At 41.8% G+C, this 17233-nt stretch overlaps 3 protein-coding genes across 4 annotated transcripts; 2 read left to right on the plus strand and 1 right to left on the minus strand.

Moving 5' to 3' along the window:
• The first annotated feature begins 650 nt into the window (after positions 1–650).
• ppm1la (protein phosphatase, Mg2+/Mn2+ dependent, 1La) lies at positions 651–7420 on the plus strand. Of its 2 annotated transcripts, none has more exons than XM_028428442.1 (4): positions 651–1556; positions 4151–4349; positions 5485–5646; positions 5836–7420. In XM_028428442.1, the coding sequence occupies exons 1-4, from the start codon at positions 1158–1160 to the stop codon at positions 6189–6191; spliced, it is 1116 nt and encodes a 371-aa protein (XP_028284243.1). In that variant the 5' UTR covers positions 651–1157; the 3' UTR covers positions 6192–7420. The 2 variants fall into 2 exon arrangements, with proteins under 2 accessions (XP_028284243.1, XP_028284244.1); XM_028428443.1 differs by having other exon boundaries at positions 4151–4325.
• Positions 7421–7932: 512 nt separating this feature from the next.
• On the plus strand, positions 7933–10351 carry arl14 (ADP-ribosylation factor-like 14). Its single transcript, XM_028427841.1, has one exon. The coding sequence runs from the start codon at positions 9599–9601 to the stop codon at positions 10199–10201; it is 603 nt and encodes a 200-aa protein (XP_028283642.1). The 5' UTR covers positions 7933–9598; the 3' UTR covers positions 10202–10351.
• A 1940-nt stretch (positions 10352–12291) lies between these two features.
• Positions 12292–15327, minus strand: LOC114449670 (zona pellucida sperm-binding protein 3-like). The gene is made up of 8 exons (XM_028427487.1): positions 15160–15327; positions 14973–15088; positions 14799–14902; positions 14542–14719; positions 14344–14461; positions 14179–14264; positions 12791–13056; positions 12292–12622 (listed from the first exon to the last, which is right to left on the minus strand). Exons 1-8 carry the CDS (start codon positions 15325–15327, stop codon positions 12516–12518), a joined length of 1143 nt encoding a protein of 380 aa, XP_028283288.1. The 3' UTR covers positions 12292–12515.
• Between the last annotated feature and the right edge of the window lie 1906 nt (positions 15328–17233).

Consider the following 17233-nt stretch of genomic DNA (forward strand, 5'->3'; position numbering starts at 1 on the left):
GGTGTATCTCTCCGGACAGCCACCAGGAGGAAGCATTCGCTCCGTGCAATAACTGCTGTAACCAATAAACAAAGGCTTAGTTGACCATTATTTACTGAGCAATAACATCCCATGTTGTGATATGCATTTAGTTATTGTGTCCTGTTATTTTAAATCTTTATGGTATGGCAGGTGTGTTGTGAAGTGTTGGTGTGTGTGTAAATTCTGTTTATTGGTGTAACCTATAATAATTCAGTTACAGTCAACTGTTTGATACCTTAGAAAAAAGTCAGCATCCCCATAATTTAGATTATTTATGAATGGAAGATATACGGAGTGAAACTCTATCTGCACTGTGAGTATGATATATTATCCGGGATGACATCATCATTTGATTCCGCAGCCACTGCCATTGGTCCAATGTTTTACTTGTCCGTGGTGTGAGTTTGCGGCTGCGCAATCTCGTCAGAGCCCTTAAAGAAAGAAAGGTGTAAAGTTTCTAGTATGAAAAATCTTTTTCCGGTATAATTCCTTTCAAAATAAAGGTCGTTCATGTGTGGACACAACGAGGCTGTGGTTGTATTTTTGTTTTATTGGGCCAATCACGCACACTTCCGGTGCTGTTCTGTCTTTTAACTGGTGCTTCAACAATTCTCAAGAATGGAGGAGTGCATGTATGATAAAATACTTTGTTGATGCGGAGACTGAATAGACATATCCGACCGAAGAAACGGGGTCAGCAGCGGAAAAGGAGGACACCTCCAAGTCACATCGTCGACCCCCCCACCCTCCCCCGTTGACTCCCATGACTCTCTCCGGGGTGGGTCTAACCCAAAAAAAATCCGTCATTCTACAATGGGCTGCGGGAGATCGGCTCAACTCGGAGAAACCTCCTGCAGCTGTTTGGAGAGCCGAGGATAGGACCAAGTCGACAACCCGAGTCAATGAAGGTGGCCTGATCGCTTTTGTCCTGCGCCTGTCGGCCCCGGTGTCTGGCAGACCAGCCGTGCACCGTGCACCGTGCGTAAATGCGCCCGGAGTAGAGAAGGAGCTCTTTAAATGGTGAAATTTAATCTTTGATTTCGCGTTGGTGAATCGATTTCTCCATAGTTCCGCTACGCGGATGGAGTGAATTGTGCAAAAGGGGAAAGAGACAGCCCGCAGTTTGGTTGCGTGTGATGATAGGAGACACAATGACGCTCTTGTCTCTTCTGGGTCGGATCATGCGTTATTTTCTCCTCAGGCCGGAAACATTGTTTCTTCTCTGTATAAGCCTGGCGCTGTGGAGTTATTTCTTCCACACGGACGAGGTGAAAACCATCGTCAAGTCCAGCCGGGATGCCGTGAAGATGGTGAAGGGGAAAGTGGCGGAGATGATGCAGAATGACCGGCTGGGAGGCCTCAGTGTCCTGGATGCAGAGTTCTCCAAAACCTGGGAGTTCAAGAACAACAACGTAGCCGTGTACTCCATACAGGGCAGGAGAGACCACATGGAGGACCGCTTCGAGGTGCTCACCGACATCACGAACAAGAGCCACCCGTCCATATTCGGCATATTTGACGGTCATGGTGGAGAGGTAAGCGGGCAGAGGCAGGCCCCTGTTATTACACTGCATTTTGTTTGGACCTCCTGCTGTGTGAGTCCTCACAGGGTTTTAGAGCAGGGACAAGACAGGCAGTTTATCAGACAAAGACCAAGACCAGACCTTATTTATATTTTCATTCAGTGCAATATTATTATATAACATCCAGATTAACATTAAATCAATAGCATTATGGGTTTTAATCCAGTATAAACTATCCAGTGAGATGGCACATACCCCCCCCCCCTTTTTTTTATACAGAGCACCCCCCTTCCCAATCCACCTTCCCACTGCCAATCAGGGAATTGTTGTAGGATTCCTCACAAAGAGCTTTGTCTGTGTGTATACATTGTGTGTGTGTGTACTTTTTGTCAGAGTCTCTTTCCTCCACTCCCTCTGTTGTCAAGGGTCAATGGTTTCTCATGGCTGTTCTACCCCCCCAGAGGTCCCAGTTTTGGGCATGCTTCACTGAATGAAGTTCTTGATTGTGAATCTGGCCTGTGTTTTTGTCCAGGGGTTTGATTTGTATTTTGATGTTAGAATTTAGTAAATCTACAGAGACTCAGAACAAATATGAGACGCAGGAAACTCACTGCAAGTTAATTATCTTAGTCTGCAGTCTTTTAACTTGCAGATTCCAAATTGAAAGCTTATGAAGCTTGAAGTTATTATTATTATTATTACTACTACTATTCAAGTAAACCATATCAATATAAATCAATAAAATATTGAAACTTTGGCAATGTTACTTTGAATCCACCCACACAATTGCTGATTAATGTTAATCAATTGTAGTAGTTGTAGGAGTAGTTGTAAGAGTTGCTGTCAGAGAGACTAAACACGGAGTTGATGGTGTTTACCCATCTAGACCGCTCCCTCCTGTAAACAAATATTTATCTTTCCTGTCTGTCCAAATATATATCTCTTAATCCTTCTGCCTCTTTTTAACACAATCTCCTCTGCTTTCCTCGGCTCCTTCCCTTTCCTTGACATTTCCTGCCCTGCTGATGCTGGTGATAGTTTTATGATGTAAAATAAAACTGATATATGCCCGTATCAGCCAATCAATATATCAGTCAAGGTCTGCTGTGTTTGTAGGTTTTTGGACTTGGAGTGGGTCACTAACATCTACATCAACTTAAGTACACAAACCTCATCCTCTAACATGGAAACACACTTATTCCCATGTACACAGTTCCCTGACAGTAAAACCACAGTAAATCAGTGAGAGGTGAGTCTCATTTGTCAGAGAGCTTTGTTTACGTTGTAAAATCTCAATACAAATGAGTGCAAGCACATTTGTTTGACGTTTGGTACGTATGCACACATATGTACCAATACTGCCAAACCAAATATGGACAGTGAGAGCAGGCTGTCTCCTGTGCGGCTCTGAAAATATGCAAAAAATTTCTCAAAAGCGTCTGTGTGTTCTTGTAGCTTTAATCGAGGCAGCGGGTTATGGCCCAGGATTATAAAAGTCAGCACAAGTTACTGATGATTAATATTCTTAAAAATATTAGCTGTTGAAGCAGGAACTGTGGGCGGTTTGCTATGTAAACAGGCTTTCCTGTTTCTTTTCTATATAAACTAATTAAGTTATATATAAATGATATAAGTTACACACTGACTCTGGGGACAAATAAGATTTAAAGCATCAGGCGGTTTTATATTTGACATTCGCTCATTACGTGTACAGGCAGTAAGATATATGAGCTGTGTTCACACTGGCTTTTTACCAGCATTTACTCTATTTATTTGAGAAGCTCTTTTACTGATTCATGCCCACACTTCCAATTAAATAAGTGATTGAATACACTCCCTCAAAGACAGAAATAAAGAAGGGGCAGCAAGATGAGATGCTGGTTTTCCCCTCTGAATGCCATAACTTATGTTTATTTCCAGGTTGTGTGTCCTCCCAGGCCGTGTTACCCATTTCCCTCTAAAACTCAACTGTAGCATTTATATCATAAAAATGTTTGCTCAAGAGTCAACATTAAACTCAGATTGAATTCACATAAGGTCAAATACTTGTGCTATAGATCTGTAAAAGCATGTCAGCTGATCAGAAGGCAGCACAGTAAAGCAGTGAGTTTCCTCATTTTCACAGGAACTGTGGAAATGAAATATGTACGCTGTACCAACAGCAGGACGTTAAAAAAGGCATAAAATCTTCCAGGTTTAGATTTGACTCCACATCATTAGCACAATGGGAAACTTGGCAGAGAAAATAAGGGAAGACGCAGATAAGTAATGCCAGGGAGAGGAGGAGGAGGAAGGCAAGTGGGCTGGAGAATGAGGAGGTTGTTCAATAATTCAGTGCAGAACACCTGCTGTACAAACAAAAAAAAACTAAATTTGAGTAGTTGGATTACATTGTCTGACAACAACAGTCAAAACAATAATGGTCTTATTTAGTGTGTAATTGTAACCTGTTAAACAATGAAAACGTTACACTGATCTTGTGACTTTTTCTGTGTATGCCTTCTAGCTGGCTGGATGTTTGTGATTAGCATTCTTTTTTAACATTATCTGCCAAAAAAACACCACCGCCACCTATTTCTTATTCTATGTCCTCTGTGTCTTCCCAGGCTGCAGCTGACTATGTGAAGGCCCACCTGCCTGAGTCCCTGAAGCAGCAGCTGCAGGCCTTTGAGAGGGAGAAGAGGGAAAGCGCTCTCTCATACGCCAGCATTCTCGAGCAGCGAATCTTGGCCGTGGACCGCGAGATGCTAGACAAGCTCTCTGCCAACCACGATGAAGCAGGTCAGGAAGGGGAAGAGAGGAGTGGTAGGAATGAATACATAAATATGCATGTTTGTGTATGTGTGTATTACAAATGAATTATACCAACACTAAAGCTACTATCTGAGCTTTTGGTGCACGTTACATTTTTTTTCTAAATACATTTTAATCTAAATGCAACATTTGCACAAATTGTTTTGCACCTTAGAATAAAAGCAGAGATGTTAAAATGATGCTGTCAGGATCGTCCTCTTCCTCTTGAGGACATATTACATCACAGCACCACTGCTATCTAAAGAAATCTCGCAATTTCCTGCATAACATCCTCTCAGCCCAGCTGACATTTACCTCGTCAAAGGACTCATTTTGTGGGGAACCCACTTGAAATGCCAACTGACTCTCTTGAAACACTACGCTGCCGCACATCCACTGGAACTAATTTCAGAGGAACGGTTCAGATTGATCGGTTGATGGCATTTGATACATTTGTGTTAGGGAAAAAAACAGTTTCCCCACATTTTGGCTTACTATTGTTTTTCATTATTGATCTGTTTGGTTACAGTCTGCGTCAACTCAGGACAGCAAAGCCTCTGTCCATACCTGAATTACTGCAACATCTTTTCTCTATATATCAATATATATATATAATACTACTGCTGCTAAAATAATATCTCACATAGATCAACAGTATTCGTTGAACATCTTTTCCCTATATGATCCATCACATTGTAGAAACACAAGCATTCCTATTTATCATAATTAATACATACTTTTTGGACTATATAGCTTATTGATGGCCTGGTCATTAGAGTTTTGAATGTCAGTAGGGAGAGATATACCCGAGATCTGCTGTGACCTTTTTTCTGTTTTTAATTCCTGGAGCCTTATTATATACTAAAATTTTGGACTCAGTCCCAGGAATCTTTAAAACAGTAGCCACAATTAAACTACTTGTGTTTTGTTTACACTTTAAGCAAAACTAAACCTTGTTGTAATGCTGTAAGTTTGGCCTAAAAAGGAATTTTTTTCGTAAATTTGATACAAAGTTTTATGATCCATTATGTTCTTAGAAAAAGTACTTGAGCTTGTGTTTTTCTGCGTTTTTGAATTTGTTGATTGTTTAATGAAACTACTGTCAACCTCCTCAGGTTTTTGTAATGTCTTTGAATTTCCCGTACAGGAACAACATGCCTTGTAGCACTGCTGTCTGATAGAGAGCTCACAGTGGCTAATGTTGGAGACTCACGGGGTGTGTTGTGTGACAAAGATGGAAATGCTGTTGCACTGTCACATGATCACAAGCCGTATCAGCTTAAAGAGCGCAAGAGGATCAAGAGAGCAGGTAGACAATGAGAACAACATGAGTATAAATAAAATGTATTGAACTTATACTTTAACAATTTGAGGTCCTGGGGCGCCATCTGCTGGTCTGTTCTGGAATAACACTAGTTGTGTTTAGTGTGTCAAGTTTGTTAGTTCACAAACTATAGTTCTGACTGATTATACTGAATAATTTGTATTTTACTTCTAGGAGGCTTCATCAGTTTTAACGGCTCCTGGAGAGTTCAGGGAATCCTAGCTATGTCCCGTTCCCTAGGGGACTACCCTCTGAAGAACCTAAATGTAGTCATTCCCGACCCTGATATAATGACCTTTGACCTGGACAAACTGCAGCCAGAGTTCATGATCCTGGCATCTGATGGTCTGTGGGACGCCTTTAGCAATGAAGAGGCGGTGCGGTTCGTCCGTGAGCGTCTGGACGAGCCTCACTTCGGAGCCAAGAGCATTGTCCTCCAGTCTTTCTACCGTGGCTGCCCTGACAATATCACCGTCATGGTGGTGAAGTTCAAAAGTGGAGCTGGGGGAAGCAGCAAGGCGGGGGAGTAGAAGGTGTTGTGATCAATATGATTCTGGATATAGAAACAAGAATATCACAGAAGGACTTGGTGACATGTAAACACTGAATATATGAACTACTCTTAAACTCATATACACATGTGTAAGTTTTGATTTGGTTGAAAAAAGGGCATTCAAACAGCAACTGTCTACTAAAAGAATGCATATTTCACTACAATACAGACGTCAAGTACTAAAACCACCAGACACAGGGGATTTTCTCTTAACCAGCACACATTAGACTGTGATTGCTCTACTACTGTTTACTGTACATGCACACAGATGGTGCAGCTCCACTGGAGGCTTCAACTAGTGCCTACACAAGAGTTACTGTGCAACTACAGGAAGTTCCTGAAAATGCAAGTGCAAAGACACCACCCAGCTTGCTACATGTCAATGATGTTCTCAAATATTGTATGCTTCAACTACACTTTCAACCAGGAATAATTCGTCAAATATAAGAAGACTCCAGTGGATCAATACCTCTATCAAACTCGCAGTGACACTACACCCAAACCTAAATTTTGAAACAATTGATTTCATCTGTATCTTCTTAAACATTCAATCAGCACTTTTCAAACTTATTTTTTGGAATGGTAAATCTTACATATCAGCCAATGTAAACACTGTCTATCCTCCGTCATGCAAGAGGGTTTTAATGTGTGTAGAACCTGATTTGGAAGCCGACATTCACCTTCTCGCAGTTTTATGGAGCTGATGTGAACCGTTCCATCTAAGTGTTTTTTTTACACCATCTGTATCAGGCATGTGCTTTTGCTTATCCTTGTTCATGAACAAAGTACATGCTGACAACATGCTGCCTTTGACCTGGGAAGCACACAACACAGGAGGTGCAACACACACCTCTGCCATGAGAAAATAAAAAAGATGACTCATCTCGAACTGTAAAGCTGCACCCAGAATACTACTTATTAAAAACATGAAACGCTCCTGATGCAATAAACTGGTGCAACAGCCTGTTGAGGGAAGCTACAGCAACTCATAGTTGATTTACTACTGTTTTAAGTTCTGCTTTTACCACTGTGTACCACGACCTTTCACCAGTTTTTTTAATTTAACTGTTTACCTAATGCCTTATTTATTGTTGCATTTTCTTGGATGTGTCTGGCAGATTGCCGAAAACTGTATACTGTCCATCCTTTTTTGTCCTTCTGTACATGAGCAGAAGTTTACAATAAAATAAATGCCCATCTCTTTAATGTGAGAAGCAGTCCATGTTTATTAAAAGTTGGGGATGCTCAGTGTAACAAAACTGCTGTATGTAAACAAACGGTATTAAACAAAATATCTCTTCTGAAATGTTTATCCCATTAGTGTTTATTATTATTGTTATACAGGATTTACTTTGGCCTTCATTCATTACAACTTTCTCTCAGTGCAGTTTTACAGATATCTGACAGCTGCTCAAGCTGCTTGCCACTAAAGAGCACCGTAGAAATAGATTGAACAGGAAGTGGTAAAGAGCTACTAATGTTTACCCCTTCCGCATTTTATCGTCCCTCCAGGAATTTGAATCATTGTTCCAGCACACATTGCTTGCAGTAAACCACACCAGTTGTGACATCACCCCAAGATGACTCCTCTGCTAGACCAAAAATAGCTCTCTTTCTCAGTGCGCCACTGTCTACAAGGCAACTCGACCCCAGGCTTGACCAGGGGCACGCACTTCTTTAAAAGGGATGCCAAGTTCAGTGACGATCTGCGCCAGGTGGAGACACTCAGAATAGCTGGAACATGAGCCGATCTGAAGGTCTAAACGCGCTGCACAACATTTGGGTGTCTAATAACTACAAAAATCAGAGTGCGTCACGCTCCAGCTTTACTGGAACTCTCGGCCTTGATTTACAGATGTGGCACTTTATAAGTGAGACAGAAGCAACGTGTCCTTTAGACAACTCCAAGAACCTAACGTCTCTGCTAGTTTTCTCAGTCCCTTTGATTGCTTGAAGGAATATTCTGGAGTTCAAACAACATGGGACAGCACGGCTCCAAAGCATCTATTGATGCCCGGGTGGTTTTCCAGCGCGGTGGCGCAGTGGAACTGTGTCAGAAAACGGATACATGCTCTACCCCAGCACCCGTTGTTCTCATTCAGAGGAAGGTGAGCCCTCAGGCGGCCTGCCCTCACTCTGCAGCCCGGCCTGCAGAAAAATCAACACCCCACTCCTGGCCACAAAGCTGCTGTGACACAGGGCTCGTGTACGTGATGGATAACCCAACTGGCGGCGTGTGGGTGAAGCCGGAGGGGAAATGGAACAGATCTTGAAACAAACACAAAATCCACTTGAAATTATTAATTGGTATCAAGTGTCCTGTGAACGGATGCCTCTGTGCCCTTCAGCTTTGGCGTACTTAGAGCAGCAGATGGCGCCAGTTTGGGTTCCTGCGCTGAAGAGGCTTCCACACACACACACTGCCGTGAGTGGAGATTATACCGAGAGAAATGGTCTCCTAGACGTGGAAGAGATGGACTGATCACTGCAAGTGAGAAATTTAGTGTCGGACCGAGAAGAGGATGGTGAGGAGATGAAGAGTCAGAATGTTTGTTATTTGGAGACGTTGTGCCATTGTATCGTTTCCAACATGAATATTTGTGTCTTTATATGACTAATACTAATACACTACACAGTGATGAAAAAAAATGATGAAGATCAAATGAAAGGAATGGAGTTTAGAGTAACTCGGCTAAAGCAGAATGATGACGCCATCTATGACACACTTAAGCTGACCAACCTTCATTTATTTTTCCTTCCTTTTTATTTGTCTTTATCTTACATTTACTTCCAAGTAAATCAAATACACAGGCATAAATACATGTTTGAAAATGTCCCCGCTGACCCACATTTGGTGCCACATCAGAGGTGTTTATAGCTCCTTTTGTTTATAAGCAGCACTGGCTTAGTATCTGATGGATGATGTTTTGAGCAATGACTGCAACTGTAAACTACAAGGACTGTTAGAATGAATTTGATTTTGTTCTTTGTACGAAGGAGAGGCTGTCGAAGTGAAAAACAGCGTTTATTTCTTTCTTTGGCTGATGAAGCCTGTATGGCTGTGTGATTAAAGTGTGTTTTGGTTGCACCTGCACGTTTACTCTTACAAATAAAGTATTTTGATTCACAGCGTACGTGTTGGGACATAAAAACGTAAGAAATCGTCATCAGTCGTAACTCAAGTTACCAGAGGAGTAGCCGCATATGCAAACTTTGCCCTTTGGTATAGCGCCTTATCGGAGGCCAGAGCCAGCTTGCAATGGAGCTAATGGATCATCCATTAACCTCCGGGCAACGCACTAAGCAAACACTGCGTCAAAGAGCTGCCTTGTGGAAGATGTGACCGAGTGTCCCACTTGAGTCAACTGCGTTTTTTCATCCACCATGGGACTACGAGGATCTAAACAACCAGAAGTCCAAGTTCTTCTTCTCGGTCTGGACAACGCTGGGAAGTCTACTCTCCTCTACAAGCTGAAACACAACATGTGCGTCAGCACTGTGCCCACCATCGGCTTCAATGTGGAAATGTTAGAAGCGAGAAAGAACGGGAAGAACATTGCTTTGACCGTGTGGGACGTCGGTGGTCAGAGGAGGATGCGCGATCACTGGCCGAATTTCCAGAACAACGCCGCAGCTGTGGTGTTCGTTGTGGACAGCTCTGATCTGCAGCGGCTGAGCGAGGCGCGAAGAGAGCTGGAAAACACGCTAAGGAGCGATCAGCTGCGAGGCCGTCCGCTTGTTCTGCTCGCCAACAAACAGGACGTGAACGGCGCACTGACTGGCACTGAAATCAAGGACAAATTCAACCTGAGGAGGATCTGTGCAGGTAGAGACTGGTTTGTGCAACCCTGCTCCGCATCCACGGGAGTTGGAGTGGAGGAGGCATTCAAAAAAGTGGTCCAAATGGTCAAACTCCCCTCAGACTCTGGTACAGTGAAAGAAAATATCAAAGAAGCGGTGCACCACATGAGAGCCAGCAAACATTAAGTTTTATTCTTTGGAGTTTGACGCCTGAAACCACCGACAACATGACAAATTGTTCTGCACATCTCTTACCATTTCCCCCCATTGTAAAAACTTTGACTATTTGCAGATCTTCTTTCAGTTATTAAACATATTCTAATTATCTTAACTGCATTGGCGTGTCTAGTGCGTTCTTGTGTTCATATAGACACTATATACGCCTGGAAGCCAGGCGTGTATACGGAGAGAAATTATATCAACGACCTAATTTATATAATGATTAAGTCTGATTTTAATGTAAGCTTTAGATAATAGAAAAGCTGTAAATAAATATGAGGCGTTATTAAAGGAACCCCCCATTACTTGGAAAAGATGGATCATTTAGTAGTAAAACAAGTCAGAACATCTTGAGCTACAGCCCCACGTCAGTCCATCTGGTCATGTAGGCTGGTCCACAGTGTACTCCAGGCGTCCTCTGCTCCCATCCCGCATGGTCTCTTCATATGTCGGCAGACGTTTGCATTCATCGTAGGTGGGTAGGTGAGCAAAGGGAGCTGGACCCACAAAGCTGTCCGGCGTACAGCCCTCCATTAGCATTTCTTGCGATGTGGTAACAGCTGGCGGTCCGTTCTGTGGAGGGCGCTGCCTGGATCTGGAGCACAGCATTCTTTGGACAAAGTATCCAACAGCGAAGAGAAGCAGCATAATAAGTATCCCGGAAAGTTTCCTTGTGACCATGGCAATGTTGTAGAAAGTGTTGTCCACGAACTGCCTGCAACAGGTGACGGCAGTGGAGTTGTTTCCCTGTGCGCAGCAGACCTCGTCATCCCGGCAAAGGTCCTGTCCACATCTTCGAATGGAATACACACGAACAAGAAGGCAAACTGTGAACACGGTCAGGCACCTGCAGGGCTGCATGGCTGTTGTGTCTGTGAAATTATCCGGTGACCGATGAGCTTGAAAAACAGGATGCAGGCGAGACGAATTACGTGGGGATAACACGCTGACGCAGAGGCATCACAACCCCACTGCATGCCCAGAGGACAAAAAAAAAATAGAGAAAATAGGAAAACATACACTAACAGTTGGCAAGGATTCCTCAAAGACTCCGACTGTGCATGTAGCCTCTGCAATAATGGTATTACGCTTGGCATTAACTCCTAAGCTCTTAAGTTCAGTGAGCCCCTGATTTATCATGCACTTAGCGGTACACTGATACCTTTCAGCAACTCGTAAACACAGTCTGACACACAGTGGCTTACTCATTTGTTATGAAGGTAAACAGGCGCCCGAGAAATCGACCCTGCGAAATGACCCATGGTTAATGCCACAGGACATCAAAACAAGTGGCCTGAAGAAGCAGCCGAGCTGTTTCAGGACCACGGACAGCAGCCAACACGCCCACCGTGGACAACAATGAGGGGCGCTGTCCGTGGTGCTGACACAACTAAACCCGAATAACTTAAATGTTCCTGTTGGCAGGAGCGCAAAGAGTTTCCATTTGAAATATTAATACTGCTATGTGCATATTCACGGGTCGACTCAGGTCACATCTTAAAAGGTTGCAATGGCCCAATAGACGTCCATTTAGACACGTTGTAATGGCTGCCCCGGTCAGTATTTGTTTTTTTAAGTAAAAGTCTCAATATGCCCTTGAAACAGCAGTTAATTCACTGATTATAGCCATCAATAAACTATAAGGTAATTTTAATACAATTCAGGGTGAAGAACACTTGTTCCTACAGTTATCAAAGCCACGCCTCACAAAGGGCTGTGACAATTTTAATGGATGCAGAAGTCAAAAAAAAAAAATCTATTGCATAATGCCCCCCTCTCCTTCCCCCCACAACCATGATCAATACTGTGACTACAGGTTGTGGGCAGTAATGGAAGGAAGTGCTCCCTAATAGCATGGCCGCATACCTCCTCAGTTGAAAATAGAGGATATTATATTAGAGATGGTTGTCAAAAGGATGCATGGTGTGTTTGTGTTGAAGTACACAAACCAATGCATCGTTTTGACGTCCACTTCTGGATGTAATGAGTTTGAGTGCTTACAAACCCAATGCTAATCAAATTGTCAGCAATGTATCGGGTTACGGTGAGACCACAAATTAGAGGATTTTGGGCTTGTTGTTGTAAAATGTTTTACTGGAGAAACATTTTGCCAACAACTACAGTAACATTGGACAATGATAATCAGAGTTTCTGGACGATAGTTGGAAATCACAGGAAAGTGTAAGTGTGAAATGACATTTGGAGGATGCCTGTCCTGTGTATGGCAGCAGTGAAATCACCTTTTTAGTCCTCAACACTCTCCAGTCACGTATCCTGAGCCTCAGCTGGGCTTATCGTTTCCTGGAAGCACCGTTTTGGAGTCTGCTGGCCTTGTGACAAATTTATTAGATGGGCGCACAATAAGGGGTCCCAGCTGGACTGTTTGCTCTGTAAAACAATTCACACCAGGTCTCATTTCAAAATATGAATGCCTTTGCTGAACTTTGCTGAAAGGGTACAAGAACAAAACTTCGACATGCTCCTTGAGTAATAAGAAGCCAAATAATCAATTTTCCAAAAGAGTCACCATTCAGCATTACTGATCAAAATGCTTACCTGCATTGTAATTGTCTCCTGTCCTCATTATTTTAGCAGGTGACTGCTCAGGGTTCTGGCCCTGGAACATTCTGGGATGGAAACGGACATAAGTGGCCGAATGATGTTTAGGTTTGTTCTCATCTAAACTTGAATGTGTAGTTCTGGTGAGCCATGCAGTAGTGCTTGTGGTAGTTGTAGGAGGTTCTGTGGATACAGGCTCCTCTACCCTTTGGGAGACATCACAGCTTCTGCACGCCTGGTTATTCCCATCGACTGACTGCCATCTGGAGGAGGAGACATTGTTCACAGTTGTATAGTGAATGGAACTCATTCTGTGACATTTATAGACAGTTTCTAAACTGCAAGCTACCTAGAAAATCCCAATTAAGCAGTATTTAGGTGGATCTTAGGTGGACCTTGTCACCTTAACAAAAGTATATCATTATAAACAGATTCTTTCACATGAAAAAGCATACCACATCCTTTTGGTATTTCCTCTGTAAATATTATTAATTTAACACCACTTGCGTAGCCTGACATCTTTGGTTGCTGCCTACTTTAATGCAATCATCAGATGACGGCCTGTGGGTTTCCAGATTGGGGAAAAACAAAAAAAGTATTCAGAATGTTTTCATTGTATATTTACTCCAACAATGAGTCACTGTTTTTGTTGGCCAGGAATGACTCCTCATCTAAATCAAGAGCAGTTTTTCATTCACAGAGCTATGTTTCTACAGTGGCCCAGGCAAGATGAAACCAGAGGGCCTTTCACAGTTTTATGCTTTTTCCTACACATTTGAAAAAGGGGTGAGAGTGTTTTTCAATTGTCTTCTTCAACCCGACCACTAGATGGCACTAACAATAAAGGTTTTATAGAAAGAAAAACATTTGAGGTTTTCCAGACTTTTTTTTCGATGAAAAGTCATATTTGAGAGCAATATATGCTTGGTTCAGATAAACCATAAAAGTGTGAATTTTTAACAGACAAGAAAAAAATGTTTTACTTGTGTGCCATATTAATTTACAAAGAGCTAGAGGCATACAAACTACTACTTACACATCTGAGCAAATCTCCCAGGTGTTCCCTTTATTATGACACCAAAAATATTCAAATACACCTTGTGGTTGCCGAGATATACTCTATTAATTTTGGGCATGCCATTTTTAAGCTGTGGCCTAAAAATAGACTTGGGGTGGAAAGGGTTAAAAAAAGGTACAAAGCTAAAGTGGTTCAAAAATGCAAAGTACAAATAAAATTTGTAATAATCCCTGGAAACAGGAAGGAGCATGGAGGTGGCAAAGACTCATGAGCCCACTGCGACTTTACACCTACTGATTGACTCATTTTGTATTTTTGGGGCGATGCCACACTGTAATACAAAATAGTTGCATTGTTAAAATAATACCTGTTTTCAATGAAGGAGCAGGCCCTGTTGTGGGAGCTGATGGTCAGCGTGACTGGAACGGCCTTCACATAGCAGGTCACATAGACCTGTGAGAGAAATACAAACACACTTGTGTCAGAAACAGTATATAAGACGTATGCAAAACACAGATCAGACTATCTCAACCTGATTGGTGGGTCCTTGGTAGAACCTGAAGGCATCAAGCCGGAATCTCAGCTTGTGTTCCTCAACTCTTGGCAGGAAATGTGAAGTAGAGTTTGTCAGGTAGGCGTCAACAAGACATCTGTTCAAAGAAATTAGAACAATACAATATTACATCCTTTTTATTGGCACAGGGATGGAAGATTTGGTTGCAAAGCTCACCCATGATGCTCAATGAAGTCATATTTAAGTGTCGTCTCTGCATCAGGAGTTGCTGTGGCAACACAGCGGTCAACATACACTCGTAGGGAAGTGTGGTTTCTGACGATGGCAGAGATTTCAAAATGTACAGGGTCACCAATGTAATATGTGGAGGATCCCCTCTCAAACTGCCAATCATCTGCAAAGATGGAATAAAAATTCTAATGAAACATTCTGATGTGCAACAAAGATATAATAAAGAACAAAATGGTGAATACCAGTCATGAGTAGCAGACTGAAGTCTATCTGGTCGTCTGATGAGACTGTTGTGACAAGTGGAAACCAAGTGGGATGGAGGGAAAAGGCATTCACCGAATACCTCCTGGATACACAAAGGTCTGTTAAGGCAGCCCGTACACTTTCTACACTACACGTAAACATGCAGGACTCACTTTTCAAAGTGGCATTCAACTGGAATAGTTGCTCCTTCCAGTCTCAGCAAACCCTCAGATGAAGGTTCAGGAGAGTAGACCAGAACATTGGAATATACAATCTTTTCTTTCGTCGACTACAAAAGATAATGTTGATATTTTAGCCTGTAGGGTAAACTTTTAGCGTCTCATAAAACACACTGCTTACTGAGAGTTTGGTTCCACAGTCCATCAGCTGGGCCTGGATGGTGAACTCCGTTCCTCCTGATGGGACTGATCTACATTCAATCCCCTCAGAGTTTGACCCCAGCCGCAGAGATCTTCCGTCCACCCGGATGCCGGTATCAAACATGTCCGCCTGCACCACAATCTCCATGGAACCCGGGTGGCACCTGACCAGAACAGGTCGAGGCCGCACACCGAGCTCCGGCCGTTGTTGTTGTTTTTTTTTCCACTTCAACCAGCGACACTGTGAGCATGGAAACGGAGTAAAAGAAGATAATCCACAAATGAACAGCTCGCTGCAGGCTGCGGTCCATTCTTAGGCTTAGAAAGGATGAGGAGGCCGGACTGCCACACGTGTAAACGATGAGCAGCGAGTAACACACACCTGGGCGCAAAGTGACTGATTTCAACAGCATCACTGCGCATGCGTGTACATTTTATTTATAAACTCCATATAGCTTTGGAAGTGTGGTTGTTTGACTGAGGTGCTACAGGCTGAGCCCACTAGGTGGCACTACAGCTGCACTACCCTAACGTACAGGATGACATGCAGAACAGAAATATGTGTCCATTTATAGTTTGAGATTTTTTTTAACAATTAAATTGCCTTACTTAAATTACCATTTTCACCATATACAAAGGTTAAATTACAGAATAGACTTATTAAAAATGTTTTAAAAAGTAAATAAAAAAACAGAAGTCAATTTATCACCATCAGAAGCAGCGGGCAGAGTCACAGGCTTTCATGATTTTGAATATGCTTTACTAAATAATATAAATCTGATTGTGGGGTGTGCACAGAAATCCCCCTTTATTGTGTTCTGTATGATCACATGTGATGTATTCTTCTGCATGTGAGTCTGATCCATTTTTTGTTGTTTTTGTCACTTGTCATTAATTTTCTGTGACAGGAATGTCAGGTCTTTCTCAACCTCAGCAGCCACAATTGTTTGCTGTGCCAGTTCCTCTGAACAGGAGTGGATGCAGGCAAAAAGCTGTGTTTCACTTTCAGTATAGGTGTTAGGAACAATCAGATTCTGTGGCTGCAGTTTTGAAACGTCATTCCCATTTATGTGGCATATCGCTGGTGATGTGAAAATCTACAGAGTGCACATCGTTCCTTAAGGATGATTTTTTTTTTCTGGCTGATTTCGCATATTAGTGTGTTTTTGCATGAACATCTTGTTGTAGTTTCAGGAAAAAAACGCATCCTGGTTTGGTTTGGCAGAGATCTTGAGAAATTAGGAATGTATATTAAAATTCATGGATGAAAAACTGTCCTGAACATAATCAAAATCAGCATAACATCCAAAATATGCAATGAAATACACTTTCAGAGTTCTCAGCTGGCTAAAAGGACTAAGCACATATTTCTCAGAATGATAAACATTCATGTTTGCTGTAATTCTGCAGGGTCTTTACTGTAACCTTAATGTATTACCGTCATTTATTCCTAACTCTAACCAGACAATAGCTGACTGACTTTCACATCCTTTTGGATTTTAATACTTTTTTACAGGCAACTGATCATTAAAATATAACAATATTGTAACATCGGACTTTCCAAATAGACACCACTGTTACATTCTGTGTGCATTAAAACAACCTAATCTACGACAGGACTGGCTTGGTCACATGTGTGTGTTGTTCAACCATACAACTGTGTTTTTCTTAGGAACTATTAAATGTAATTTTTTTCCCCCAGTAAGTCAGACATAATGCCACACTATCAAGCTTGTCATTTAAATAAATGAGTCAATGAAATAAATAAATAAGCATGTTTTTCAATGCAGAAATAAAATTTATTTGATGATTCTTAGAATCAAATAAATGAAACCACAATAAATAGCTGTGAATAAATAGTCCAGAATAGAATAACACAAATAAATAAATATTCTCTAAATACATTTTATATATATAAAAAAGTAATTCCATACATCTTCTGGATAAAAAATATTGTTAAATATAAATATGAAAAGTTTAAATTAGACTTCAGTGTTTTCTGTTAAAAGTGGATTATTTGAAGGTAGAATGAACTGTTACTGTAGTTTCTGTCA

This window comes from Parambassis ranga, chromosome 17 (genome assembly GCF_900634625.1).
Source record: "Parambassis ranga chromosome 17, fParRan2.1, whole genome shotgun sequence".
Taxonomy (NCBI): domain Eukaryota; kingdom Metazoa; phylum Chordata; class Actinopteri; family Ambassidae; genus Parambassis; species Parambassis ranga.